Source organism: Oncorhynchus clarkii, chromosome 10 (genome assembly GCF_045791955.1).
Source record: "Oncorhynchus clarkii lewisi isolate Uvic-CL-2024 chromosome 10, UVic_Ocla_1.0, whole genome shotgun sequence".
Classification (NCBI taxonomy): Eukaryota; Metazoa; Chordata; class Actinopteri; order Salmoniformes; family Salmonidae; genus Oncorhynchus; species Oncorhynchus clarkii.
The window spans coordinates 70,624,359-70,637,630 of NC_092156.1; the positions used below are offsets into that span (position 1 = coordinate 70,624,359).

General features: G+C 41.3%; 1 protein-coding gene and 1 non-coding gene across 2 annotated transcripts; one reads left to right on the top strand and one right to left on the bottom strand.

The window, feature by feature from the left end:
- Nucleotides 1-5,730: 5,730 nt before the first annotated feature.
- Nucleotides 5,731-13,181, top strand: LOC139419120 (inorganic pyrophosphatase 2). The gene is made up of 12 exons (XM_071169063.1): nt 5,731-6,006; nt 8,218-8,282; nt 8,978-9,022; nt 9,140-9,193; nt 9,768-9,887; nt 10,458-10,544; nt 11,060-11,186; nt 11,684-11,811; nt 12,026-12,111; nt 12,353-12,422; nt 12,563-12,602; nt 12,760-13,181. Exons 1-12 carry the CDS (start codon nt 5,823-5,825, stop codon nt 12,786-12,788), a joined length of 1,035 nt encoding a protein of 344 aa, XP_071025164.1. The 5' UTR covers nt 5,731-5,822; the 3' UTR covers nt 12,789-13,181.
- trnaa-ugc (transfer RNA alanine (anticodon UGC)) lies at nt 11,563-11,638 on the bottom strand. The gene has a single exon. It is a non-coding gene; the product is annotated as a tRNA-Ala (tRNA).
- Nucleotides 13,182-13,272: the final 91 nt, after the last annotated feature.

Consider the following 13,272-nt stretch of genomic DNA (forward strand, 5'->3'; position numbering starts at 1 on the left):
CGTACAGCATTTGACCTGTGTTGACCCTTCCTAATCGGCTGGGCTAGCCAATACGTTAGCTTATGTAGTTAAGACAAGCTACAGTAAACATTGAAAGCGATCAACAGTCATGAAGCACTGACTGCACTTGAGAGAAAGAGAGAGGGGCATAATAGTGTAGTTTAAACATCATGTACTCTATACAGTATGTCCAATAAATGAATGGGCCAATCTGAAAAACACATTTTATTGAACCTACAAATGATTTGATCACAGTAACACCATAATACACACAGTTCTCACCCTGCTGATAAAACTGCCATACATTAGTTTCAAGTTTCAATGTCACATGCACAAGTACAGTGAAGTGCCATTCTTGCAAACTCAAAACCCAACAACGCAACAATGCATTATCTTTCATACTTCAGACAGATCTGGTTCAACAGGTATATTGGCCATACAACAATAAGCTACTACAATGGTTTCTAGACAGGTAGTGAATTCCATGGTGAGAGGACAATGAATGGAGGCATCATTTCCCTCCCCACTGAAGCACAGGGCAATAAAGGCTCATATTGTGTTTCCAGCTCACTGTGTAGTGTGTTGTAGGACACCTGTTAGTCCTCCATTAGACTGTGTTGCTCCCTGTCAAACATCTTGTCGACTCCAATGATACTCAACTCCAACTTCTTGACAATTTAGTAACAGAGTAGAGACTGTACCTCTGAATTACATTTTCCTCTCATACATGTGTCCCCCCCCAAAAGAATATATGCAGCTTTTACAAAACTGGAAAAAACAAAGGCACATGCATGATATTTAATCACTTGTTTTTGTTGATCAAGGTCAACACAGTAACCTACACTAAAGTTACAAAATGCACTGTAACGTCGACTCAGAGTATTCAAATACACATGGTAAATATTACACATCAGGTTGAATGACATGTTTTTAGTCCAGAATAATACTTTCCCCTTGTGTGCCAAGCCTGTTCAGTCTGCTGAAGTTCACATGCCCTGGGGGAGCTTGTGGAAGTTAGGTAACCGTGGGTGTGGACTGAGGTTCCGGCTTGGCATGGCGCTGCTATGCTGCTCAAAGATAGACTGGCTACAATGACTTCACACATGAGAGAAAGGGATTGTCAAGAAGTGAGTCACATCTCCCTATACAAACAACCATACAAACTCAAGATAAAACACACAATAAATGCGGTAAAGAGGTCAATGGAACTCGACCAGAACAATGGAAATGCCATGGAAACGTGTGGGGGAAAGATCCCACATCTCCTCATTGCCAACCAGCAAAATTAGCCTACATTTAGGCTATTGTTTACATGTGTATTTCACACTATATTGTATAATACTTGTATGGATGTCAACCCCAATACATGTTCAGGTCATCGTCACCAATGAACTGCATTACAGTTAAAAATGACTTTGAGTACCACCACCGATTTCTCTATGCTAGCTATGCTACCAGATTATGTGAGCAGTAGTTAGCATTTAGCAGTCACTTCTTCTAAACCTGAAAAGGGACTACTTATAAATGTTCAACATGGTCTCAGAGTATTTTGTACTATTCTGTACGTAAATCCGAGATACTCCATTTAGTATGATATGTTACGTTTCGTATGGTATGTTACGAATTATAAACTGGGTGGTTCGAGCACTGAAAGCTGATTGGCTGACAGCCGTGGTATATCAGATCGTATACCACGTGTATGACAAAACATTTATTTGTACTGCTCTAATTACCATGGTAACCCGCTTATAATAGCAATAAGGCACCTCAGAGGTTTGCATCGTGCCTAAGAACAGCCCTTAGCCGTAGTATATTGGCCGTATACCACACCACCTTGTGCCTTATTGCTTAATTGTAATTTGCACAATATGTTACGAATTTGCGAAACTTATGGCCTCCCGAGTGGCACAGTGGTCTAAGGCACTGCATCTCAGTGCTAGAGGTGTCACTACAGACCCTGGTTTGATTCCAGGCTATATCACTACCGGACGTGATTAGGAGTCCCATATGGCTGCGCACAATTGGCCCAGTGCTGTTGGGTTTGGCCAGGTTAGGCGGTCATTGTAAGCCTAAATATGTTCAGGAGTAAAAATGTGCTGAACAAGTCACATAAATTGCATGGACTGTGTGCAATAATAATGTGATTTTTTGAATGACTACCTCATCTCTGCACTTCACACATACAGTGCCTTCGGAAAGTATTCAGAACCCTTGACTTTTATCACATCTTGTTAGGTTACAGCTTTAATCTAAAATTGATTCAATTGTTTTTTCCCCCTCATCAATCTGCACACAACACCCCATAATGACAAAGCAAAAACAGCATTTTTGTTTGCTAATTTATTACAAATAAAAAACTGAAAAATCACATTTACATAAGTATTCAGACCCTTTACTCAGTACTTTGATGAAGCACCTTTGGCAGCGATTACAGCCTTGAGGCTTCTTGGGTATGACGCTACAGGCTTGGAACACCTGCATTTGGGGAGTTTCTCCCATTCTTCTCTGTAGATCCTCTCAGGCTCTGTCAGGTTGGATGGGGAGCATTGCTGGGACACTCAAGGACTTTCAGAGACTTGTCCCGAAGCCCCTCCTGCATTGTCTTGGATGTGTGCTTAGGGTCGTTGTCCTGTTGGGTCGTTGTCCTGACAGTAAACCTTCGCCTCAGTCTGAGGTCCTGAGCACTCTGGAGCAGGTTTTCATCAAGGATCTCTCTGTACTTTTCTCTGTTCATCTTTGACTCTATCCTGACTAGTCTCCTAGTCCCTGCCCCTGAAAAACATACCCACAGCATAACGCTGCCATCACCATGCTTCACCATAGGGATCTTGCCAGTTTTCCTCTAGAAGTGTCGCTTGGCATTCAGGCCAAAGAGTTCAACCTTGGTTTCATTTGACCAGAGAATCTTGTTTCTCATGGTCTGAGAGTCATTAGGTGCCTTTTGGCAAACTCAAAGTGTGCTATCAAGTGCCTTTTACTGAAGAGTGGTTTCCATCTGGCCACTACCATAAAGGCCTGATTGGTGAAGTGCTGCAGAGATGGTTGTCCTTCTGGAAGCTTCACCCATCTCCACAGAGGAACTCGAGAGCTCTGTCAGGGTGACCATCGGCTTCTTGGTCACCTCCCTTTCCAAGGCCCTTCTCCCCTGATTGCTCAGTTTGGCCGGGAGGCTAGCTCTAGGAAGAGTCTGGGTGGTTCCAAACGTTTTCCATGTAAGAATGATGGAGGCCACTGTGTTCTTGGGGACCTTCAATGCTGCATACATTTTTTGGTACCCTTCCCTAGACCCTTCCCTCGACACGATCCTGTGTCGGAGCTCTACAGACAATTCCTTTGACCTCATGGCTTGGCTTGCTCTTGCTGCTCTGACATGCACTGTCAACTGTGGAACCTTACATAGACAGGTGTGTGCCTTTCCAAATCATGTCCAATCAATTGAATTTACCAAAAGGTGGACTCCATTCAAGTTGTAGACATCTCAGGGATGATCAATGGAAACAGGATACACCTGAGCTTAATTTCGAGTCTCATAGAAAAGGGTCTGAATACTTAGGTAAATAAGGTATTTATTTTTATTTTTTATAAATAATAAAACTGTTTTCACTTTGTCATTATAGGGTATTGTGTGTAGATTGCTGAGGATTTTAAAAAATATATATATTTTAGAATAAGGCTGTAACGTAACAAAACGTGGAAAAAGTCAAGGGGTCTGAATACTTTCCAAAGGCACTGTACAATTATCTGTAAGGTCCCTCAGTCGCGCAGTGAATTTCAAACACAGATTCATCCAAAAAGACCAAGGAGGTTTTCCAATTCCTTGCAGAGAAAGGCACCTATTGGTAGATGGGTAAAAATAAAAAAGCAGACATTGAATATCCCTTTGAGCATAAAGACTTAAAAAAACAAAAGAACAATTAGGAACTCAGTCTGGCTTCCAACTTACTCTTGATGTTAATAGTAGAATAAACTAGTATAATCTTCTTGTTACAGTATGTCAGTCATTCTATACCTTAGAGAGATATTTATAACTTGTCAGGAATGTCCAGATCAACTAGCCCATGTCAGCTAACATTTTTTAGCTACTGTAGGTTTTTTTCCCCCCAAAGATGTTGTTGTAATGTTTGAGTCACTGAAATATCACATGAATACACATTAGACATGGCAAAATTTATGGAATTGCAATTTGCTTTAATACTGCTAAATGTTCTCTGTACCTCCTGACATAATGTGTAGAACTGCAGGAAATAAGCTTTAAAAGCTGCAAAAAAATGTCCATATCTGTGTATGTATGTGTGTGATTGTGTTTGTGTACATCAATAGTCTATTTATGAACATGGGTACACTTTGAGATTTCAAACCACGGACGGGTGCAGCTTAGCCCACCGCCCGCTGGTGTTTATAGCACTGATGTGTGCATCTTTTGTTTGAACAACCTGCGAGGCAATATGACAATAAAAGAAGACTGAGGGGAGGGAGAAACGATGAAATGGCTGGTGTGGGTGTTTGCTTATCGAAGAACGCTCGCTGGGCACAAAAACAGCAGATAAGGACTTTGGTCTCTGTGGCTTCGCCAGCTTAATTACTAGCTTCCAGAACCATTACACCATTCAGCATGTGCTAGAGATGAGAAACACAAAAGTTAGGGCGCTACAAAGCCAGATAGGGCCGTTACTATGGTGGCCATAAGGAGGACCCCGTTGCTTGAAGGAGGTTCAGAAACTAGTGGGCAGATTAGACAGCTAGAAGATTGGCTGCTGGGGATTTGAAGGTCTTGAGTTGTCAGTGTCACAGCTTTAAGGAAAACTGGACATTAGCCTACAATATAGCCTAAGAAACTACCATTGTGGAATGAAATGGTATGAATGTGTTATTTAAGCAAAGGCACGAGGGGGTGTGGTATATGGCCAATATACCACAGCTATGGGCTGTTGTTACGCACAACGTAATGCAGAGTGCCTGGATACAGCTCTTAGCCGTATATTGGCCATATAGCACAAACCCCCGAGTGCCATATTGCTATTGTGGCTTTCAGCGAATCAGCATTCAGGGCTCGAACCACCCACTTAATGTGTAATTAGTAGCCTAACTATGAAAAAACAAATGTTTTGCAACAGAATCGGCGTAATGAAGACCCCATGTCTGTAATTGTATTTTTTATTGTACTTTTTTAAAATTTTCTAGCCCATATATTTTTTTATTAATATCAGTCTATGACCTTTTCCAAGATGGTGGTGAACAGGGCCAACCTGCATAACGTTTTCATGCTACACAGGAACAACTTAGTGAGCTCGCCCTCTACTCTGACATCGACCTCAAGAAGCCCCCCCCCAAGGTCAGAGTTCAGCACTTCCCAAAGGTCATGTAGTGTGTCATAAATAGTCCTATTTTTTGTTGTTGAAGAGATCTTTGTAATCAAAGAAAAATAAGGTAATACCACCAATCATCAATTGTTTGTCAATAGCTGCACATATCACTTGAGGATGAGAAAGTGATTGCTTGAGTATTTGGGCCCAATTAGTGCCCATGTATGTAATGTTAAACAGGGGTTGTCTTGGCTGCACTGTATTCGCTATTACGAACAAAAATGTGATTCAACACATCAACAGATAAAGCCACGTCGACCAACACAAGACAAGTCTACATTCTCCCATTAATGGATGTCAGCCATTTTCTTTTGGCAAAGGTCTCCGTCTTCCATGTTCTCCTTCCCTTGAGGAATGACCTTGGCTGAAGATAGGGGGCGGTAAACGATAAGGTAGGAACACATTCAGGAGCAACGCAGCATCGACGTGGGGAAATACTCAACGGGAAGCAGGAACTAAATGAAAATAACTATCATGCTTCTGCGCTCTTCGCTATGGTACACATCGGCATTTCTTGGTTCGCATACTGCCTTTAAAAGCGAGCTTGTCACACAAGCAATTACCTCATATCTGATAAAAACGATGCATTATCAAACCGAAGAGCGAGGACGACCGAACGCCTCTGACTACAGGATATATTTTAGTAAGTTATTAGCCTACCACCATGCAAGACATGGTAGCTCATTCCTTCACCGACGACCAAAACGTGGCCGTTAGTTAGGGTAAATAGTACGGTATTAGCTAAGGATACATATTTCACAGCTGGTTTGGTAATTTACAATTATGGCCGCGTGGCATGGTTGCATTCAACACATTTCAAGTTGTGAGCCGTGTTCTGACTGAAAAACACCCACAATAATAGGTCTAACATGTTGTTGGATTAACGCTACATTTAAATACTATATTAGCTGTAACACTTTCCATTTACAGAGCTCTTGAATTTTGAAAGGACACGTTTTTGGTGGCTGCAATGTTGCTGTTCCCTTTACCTTTGTCACGTGTTCTGTCTTTGGAGACTTGTTACAAGTCGCCACAAAGTCATCCGTTTTCGCTTTTTATACGGTCTAGCTGGTAGGCTGTCACATTACAAGTACAGGACTGATATATAATTAAGTCAAATTTGAAATACTATTTTCTTTCTATGGTATATATGGGTTGTTAAAATGTGCGCCAGTGTGACATTAACAATGGCAGGTTTAAAGACAGGACCCCATTGAATGTTTTCATTGCAGAAGACATTGATGGGGTATTCCGTTTTAAATTTGCTTTGTGGACCTCGGTCCATATAGGTCAGTGTCACCCGTCTGACAGTTATAACCATTGAGATAAGAAATGCACCCATTTACAGAGAGCGAGCGAGTGGTCACACCTGTCGGTTTAAAATGTTACTTAAAGGGCAACTAACTCTGCCATGTTCAACATCTCCATCACCAAACTAGTTTCTACATGTGAAACAGTGTGTTACTATGACCTGTGCTTTAAGATAAGAAGAAAGGTCCCAAAACAATGCTTCTCTGTGACATCACAGGGTAGGATTTAAAAGTAAAACAGTGATTTTTCCAGTAGAGGATATTTTATTGCTCCTCACATCACTGCAAATATGAACTTTTGATCATGTCATCAGGTAGAACTAACTTTATATATATATATTTTTTCTACAAAATGTAGAAATGCTCAGTTTTCACACGTTGACACTGGTATTATAATGAAAATGTGGTTGAAATGGGGTGTAGTTAACCTTTTTGAAGTGTTAGTGGAACACTATTGCATTTCTACATTTTTCTGTGTAGGGGCCTTACATTTTCTGTACCTACCAGTGGAAGCTCCTCGGGAGGACCGTCCTCAGTGAATTTCAATAAAAATAGTGAAACATTAAAGTGATCCATTTCTAGATAATTATGCTAAATATGTTCACATGTCACCAAATCATTTACTTTTTAAACACAGTTCTGCAATAAAGGTCTACAGTAGCCTCAGCAGCACTCTGTAGGGTAGTGCCATGGTGTAGCCGGAGGACAGCTAGTTCGCATCCTCCTTTGGGTACATCTTCCAGTGTAACTGATAAACAGCTTTTCTGACTGTACACTGTACTGCATGATTGTAGCTAGCAGGTTTACTAACACGTTAGTTCTAGCCGCTATGTTGAACGTGACATGACGTGACATGCTGTTTTTATGTGGGCGCTATGAAAGTGAACTGTTTCTGTGTGATCGGGTGTATTCATTACGCCGATTCTGTTGAATAATTTCTTAAACCGAAGCAAACGGAACGGGGATAAAAAAATAACTGAATTTGTCCAATAGAAATTCACATTTGTGACTGTTGGACTAATGATTATTCCCTAGATCAGCTAGATGCAGGCAAGTGTGTGCAAGGCGGGATTGAATGTGTCACTGTCTGTCACCTTGATTACTTAATGATCTACGTTGTAAACTTGTATTCATTGGCTAGGTTGTAGCAGCCTCATGATGGTCACAGGGAACGTTTGAGTCATGTATAGCCTAACTTATCGATGTTACATTGAGCTGGGTGAATGGAATATGAATGACAGTCATCCAATATGCTGTAATAGAAGAGGCCATGTTCATTAAAAAATATATCACATCCGGCCCGGATAGGTACTCCCATAGAGCGGTGCACAATTGGCCCAGCGTCGTTAGGGTTTGGCCATCATTGTAAATAAGAATTTGTTATTAAATAAAAATCCTCCATCTTAAACGGCACCGACTGCCACTGGCACCTAGTAACACTATAGATGTTGCATCAAGCACTTGCGGTATACCAACAGTTCCAGAAAGGTTTGAGAATGATTACAGTACGTCAGTCAATTTACTTTGCATGTGTTTTCTTCTAGAAACCTCAGACGGGAAATACATCTCTCCCTTTCATGATATTCCACTTATCGCCAATGGAGATCAGGTATGCTCTCGATGGTGCTACACATTTTGTTCAATCTGGCTCTATTCTTACTTGGTTGTTGTAGCTTTTATGAAACCGGTCTATGTGATGCAAGGAACGAGTCAATGTTTCCATATTTCCTTTTTGCATGTGGAAATTATAATGGGTGTGAGTATGGAACCTTTTAGGCAGGCATTTTCAAACAGAAACCACGTACATTGTCATTGATTTTTGGTGCTTTCAAGTGCTAAGAACACGTGTCAAACTCATTCCAAGGAGGGCTGAGTGTCAGCGGGTTTTTGCTCCACCCTTGTACTTGATTGATGAATTAAGGTCACTGATTTAGTAAGGAACTCCCCTCATTTGGTTGTCTAGGTCTTAACTGAAAGGAAAAAACAAAAACCAGCAGACACTCGGCCGTCCTTGGAATGAGATTGACACCCCTGGCTTAGACAGAAAATCTTTGAAAAAGCATGATTTTATCTGACAAAGAAATATGTTTATTGAATATGTAAAGGTTACGCATACTTCTCAGCGGGTTTGTCAATAGTAAGGTGACCTGCAAATGTCTAGCCATTTTGTAGCACCTCACTTGCTGGTATTTTTCCTGCCAGACAGTCTACTATTAGTGTCTGGAACCTCGTACGTGATGTCAGATATTGTGTAGGTCTACCAAATATGTCTTTATTATTAATGTCATTTGTGTCTTACTGAAGGAAAATGATGTGCCATCTAAAAAACTGAAGAAGAATGACAATGAGGTATTTGCTCATGCTGACATCTCTACTACAAACAAAGCAAAACAATTGAATCTCTTTAATGAATGCTGAACGCCTTGATTATATTATCTTTGATATAGTTCATATTTTGTTTTACAGGTTCTGTATAACATGGTTGTGGAGGTGCCTCGATGGTCCAATGCCAAAATGGAGGCAAGTATTGTTTCGGGAGCCTGTCAATGTTTCTTTAAGTATTAATCTAATACTATGGTGTGTCCATATACATGAGGATCTGAGACAACCACCGACATAAAGAAAGGCGGTCGACTTTTGTCCGTCGAGGTTTGTTGTCCCTCATTGACTGATCCAAACATTGTTGAGAGCTTTCTGACGTGCTAGCAGACTGGTCTCTGACTAGAAACAGACAGACAATAGATTAATAATGCATCTGTCTTAAAAAGAAAGGTCCTATAAATATCATCTTCCCTTAATTTATAATGATGTCCTTGCACCAGGCAACTTGTTAATGATATTTAAGCACTTCAGGCAGAGTGAGAGAGAGCTGGAGCTGTGTGAACTTTGAAAGTTGATGGAAAGGTCATACAGTCTCCAGCAGTGGCAGCTGATGGAATAGTAGAGGAGAATGAAAGTGCAAACTGGGTTTGTGGGTACTATTTATTTTATGAGGATTTTAAAATGGACGCCCTTATGTCACTGTCTCAAGGTGGTAAACTGCTGACCCAAGTTTAGACTGACATTGTGTGTTAATTATGCATCTTTCTTTTAGATTGCAACCAAGGAACCACTGAACCCAATCAAGCAGGATATGAAGAAGGGCAAACTCCGATACGTGGCCAACGTGTTTCCTCATAAAGGTTACATCTGGAACTACGGGGCGCTCCCACAGGTGAGACCTCTGAGTTGATCATCCTGCTGTTGCGTTACGGAGTTGATCATCCTTCTGTCGTGTTACGTATTTCACCATCCCTCTGTTTTCTTCCAGAGTTGAACAAAATCAACAACTGGAGAGATTCTAAATGGACATCTATCCCATTGTTAACCCTATTCGCTAGTCCTTCAGCGGAAAACACTAGAACGTCTCAGTGGAAACTGCCAGTAATGCATTTCTTCTTTCATCCTCCGGCAGTATTGATTTGGCCAAAGTGAATGACTAATACAGGCGGATACATGGAAAACACTTCACGATTCATAAAATGGGTCTTGTTGGTGAAATCCACAGCGTGTGGCCCTGAGCGTTTTCATATACGAGTGCATTAAGCAGCCTGCCCCGCGGACATCATTGATTTTCCCATTACTTATTATTATTGTCTGCTGCCCTCCCCACTGGCTGAGAATGATGCACTGTGGTCGGCTCAACAAATTTGACAGTTCATCTCACGATGTTCGAAATGACGGTATACAAACAGTGTTTACAGGGATAATGTTGTTAGTGCTGTCTCTTCTCGTGTTGAAACAGACATGGGAAGACCCGAACCACACAGACAAGGACACCAAGTGCTGCGGTGACAACGACCCTATAGACGTCTGCGAAATCGGCACGCTGGTAAGACGGTCTAGACTTTGGCTAAATCATATCCAAGAATAATATTACTTGTATGTATGAAAGTTAATGAAGTCAGTTAATAGTTCATTTACCAGCAATATGTGTCTAGACATATTCAAATTAAGCAATAAGGCCCGAGGAGCTGTGGTATATGGCCAATATACCATGGCTAAGGGCGGTTCTTATGCACAACGCAACGCAGAGTGCCTGTATACAGCCCTTAGCCGTGGTATATTGGCCATATACAACAAACCCCAGAGGTGCCTTATTACTATTATAAACTGGTCACCAACGTAATAAGAGCAGTAAAAATACATGTTTTGTCATACCCATGGTATACAGTCTGATATACCACGGCTGTCAGCCAATCAGTATTCAGAGCTTAAACCACCCAGATTATAATATGTATATAAAGTAACTTGTGGAACGTATAATGTAATACATGTTAATGTTAATGTATGTCATGTATATTGTATATTTTACCTGTTGTTTGTCTTCTTACCTGTGTCCTGCAGGTGTGTTCCCCAGGTCAGGTGATCCAGGTGAAAGTGCTGGGGGTCCTGGCCATGATCGACGAGGGAGAGACGGACTGGAAGCTGATAGCCATCAACGCTGACGACCCAGAGGCCCCCAGCCTTAACAGTCAGTCTTAGGAACTTGTTACAGTACTTCAGAACATCACTGCTGTAGTAGACATTTTAAACACGTCGAACACATATTAGGCTCCGTTTACACAGGCAGCCCAATTCAATCCAATTAGTGCTATAAAAAAAATATCTGGTCTTTTGACCAATCAGATTTGAACATGATCTGATGTCTAAAGATTGGATCTGACTGGTCAAAATACCAAATGATCAGAATTGGCCTGCCTGTGTAAACCCAGCCTTAGACAAATTATCTGTAGCACAGTATCCATTAACCTAGTGTGTTTGATCTCAGTATTTTACATTTTTGTAATTTAGCAGTCGCTGTTATCCAGAGTGACTTACGGTAGTGAGTGTACACATTTGTCATATACTGGTCCCTTGTGGGAATCGAACCCACAATCCTGGCGTTGCAAGCACCATGCTCTACCGACTGAGCCACACAGGACCAGCATATGTTTAGAATCACAGTGTGCTCGCTTGTATTCTCCTCAGGTATCGAGGATGTCCGTAAGAGCAGATCAGGTCATTTGGAGGCCACGGTCGACTGGTTTAAAAAATACAAGGTGCCAGACGGCAAGCCCGAAAACCAGTTTGCGTTCAATGGACAGTTCAAAGACAAGGTACATAGAGTTTCTCCATTAGGGCCACATACTATATATTAAAGCATAATAGCTGGTATGTGTCGTACTATTGTCCTGAAAGTGTTCTAGTCCAGTGCCATGGTAGTTACTTTAATAGGAGGGACTCTGATGGTGCATTCCCTTCCCCAGGGATAGCAAATGATTAGTTTCTCTCTATTGTCCTTTGTCTCCCTCCATTCCTCCTCCTCTTTAGGACTTTGCTATGGAGGTCATTAAGTCCACTCACGAGCACTGGAGGGCACTGGTGCAGAAGCAGACTAATGGTGGCGAGATAGATTGGTGAGGAGCGTGTGTGTGTGTGTGTGTGTGTGTGTGTTATCCCAGCAGGGTGTGTTAGCCCACTAGGGGGTGTGTGTGTGTGTGTGTGTTTCATCCTACGTTACACATAATACACTGCTCATGTGGTCGGTCAGCTAATAGCCCTCCAGCCCCCCTTATGGAATTACAATAAGCCTGCATTATATGTTCTTGATTTGTGTGTGTTGCTTGATAATGACCTAAGTTTCTTCTTTAACAACAGTAAAAACGTCTCTGTCTGCGAGAGCCCTTTCAAATTCACTGGGGAGGACGCCTGCAATGTGGTCAAATCGGTGAGAATATCAGTTCAGCTCTGTGTGTGCTGTAACTACAACTAAGCTTTGTGTTTTCAAGCAATGTCGTCAGGAGCATTCTTAGTATCGCGTTTGGATCTGATAGTCTTGTGACATCATATCCTGTGCTTCCTCCTTAGGCTCCTGCGGGTGGCGAGGCACTTCCTGTACCTCCAGAAGGTACGTATCAAGTGACTGACTTGCTTGACAATGAGACCCATTTTAGCCACATGATTGAATTGACAAGAAATAAGAAATACATATATTCATATTATATGTGTATATATTACGTTCCCTTTTTTAATGTCACATTGATCTCCACTATTGTCTGTTACAGTGGACAAGTGGCATTTCCTTTCCAAGTGATTCTGGACTGAAGTCCTGCGACGTAAAAAGCTGAACTTTTGTCCAATGTTCAAATGAAGCACTTCAAGTACTGTATTTGTTTCTATTGTTACTGCAAATGTTTTAGTATTCAGCTGATTTGGTTATTCCCATCTAAATTTGTAAATGATTATATCATGTTTTATTGCATTATGTTTGAGACTGATGTTCTTGTACAGACAGACAGGCCTATTGTATTTGATTTAAAAGTGCCAAAGTGCATTTCAGTAATGGGTTGTATGCTATTGAAATAAGAAAACATTCTTTGATATTCATAATTTCTCAATTCGAAAACTACATTTGCACAGTTTTCTTTGTAAGGTATCCAATGGTTCGATCCACCTTCTTTTGATAAATAAAAGCATCCAGGTGTGAGACGCATGGTGTGCCTTCGATTGACAACAACATTTCCACTCACAAACATGCAGACCAAAATAAATATTTGAACCACTCAAATTCAAATGAC

Coding starts and splice junctions, on each gene's coding strand:
- LOC139419120 (XM_071169063.1), top strand. CDS start 5,823: ATGAAAATAACTATCATGCTTCTGCGCTCTTCGCTATGGTACACATCG. Junction 9,194..9,767: donor GGTCCAATGCCAAAATGGAG/GCAAGTATTGTT, acceptor TCTTTCTTTTAG/ATTGCAACCAAGGAACCACT. Junction 12,423..12,562: donor CCTGCAATGTGGTCAAATCG/GTGAGAATATCA, acceptor CTTCCTCCTTAG/GCTCCTGCGGGTGGCGAGGC.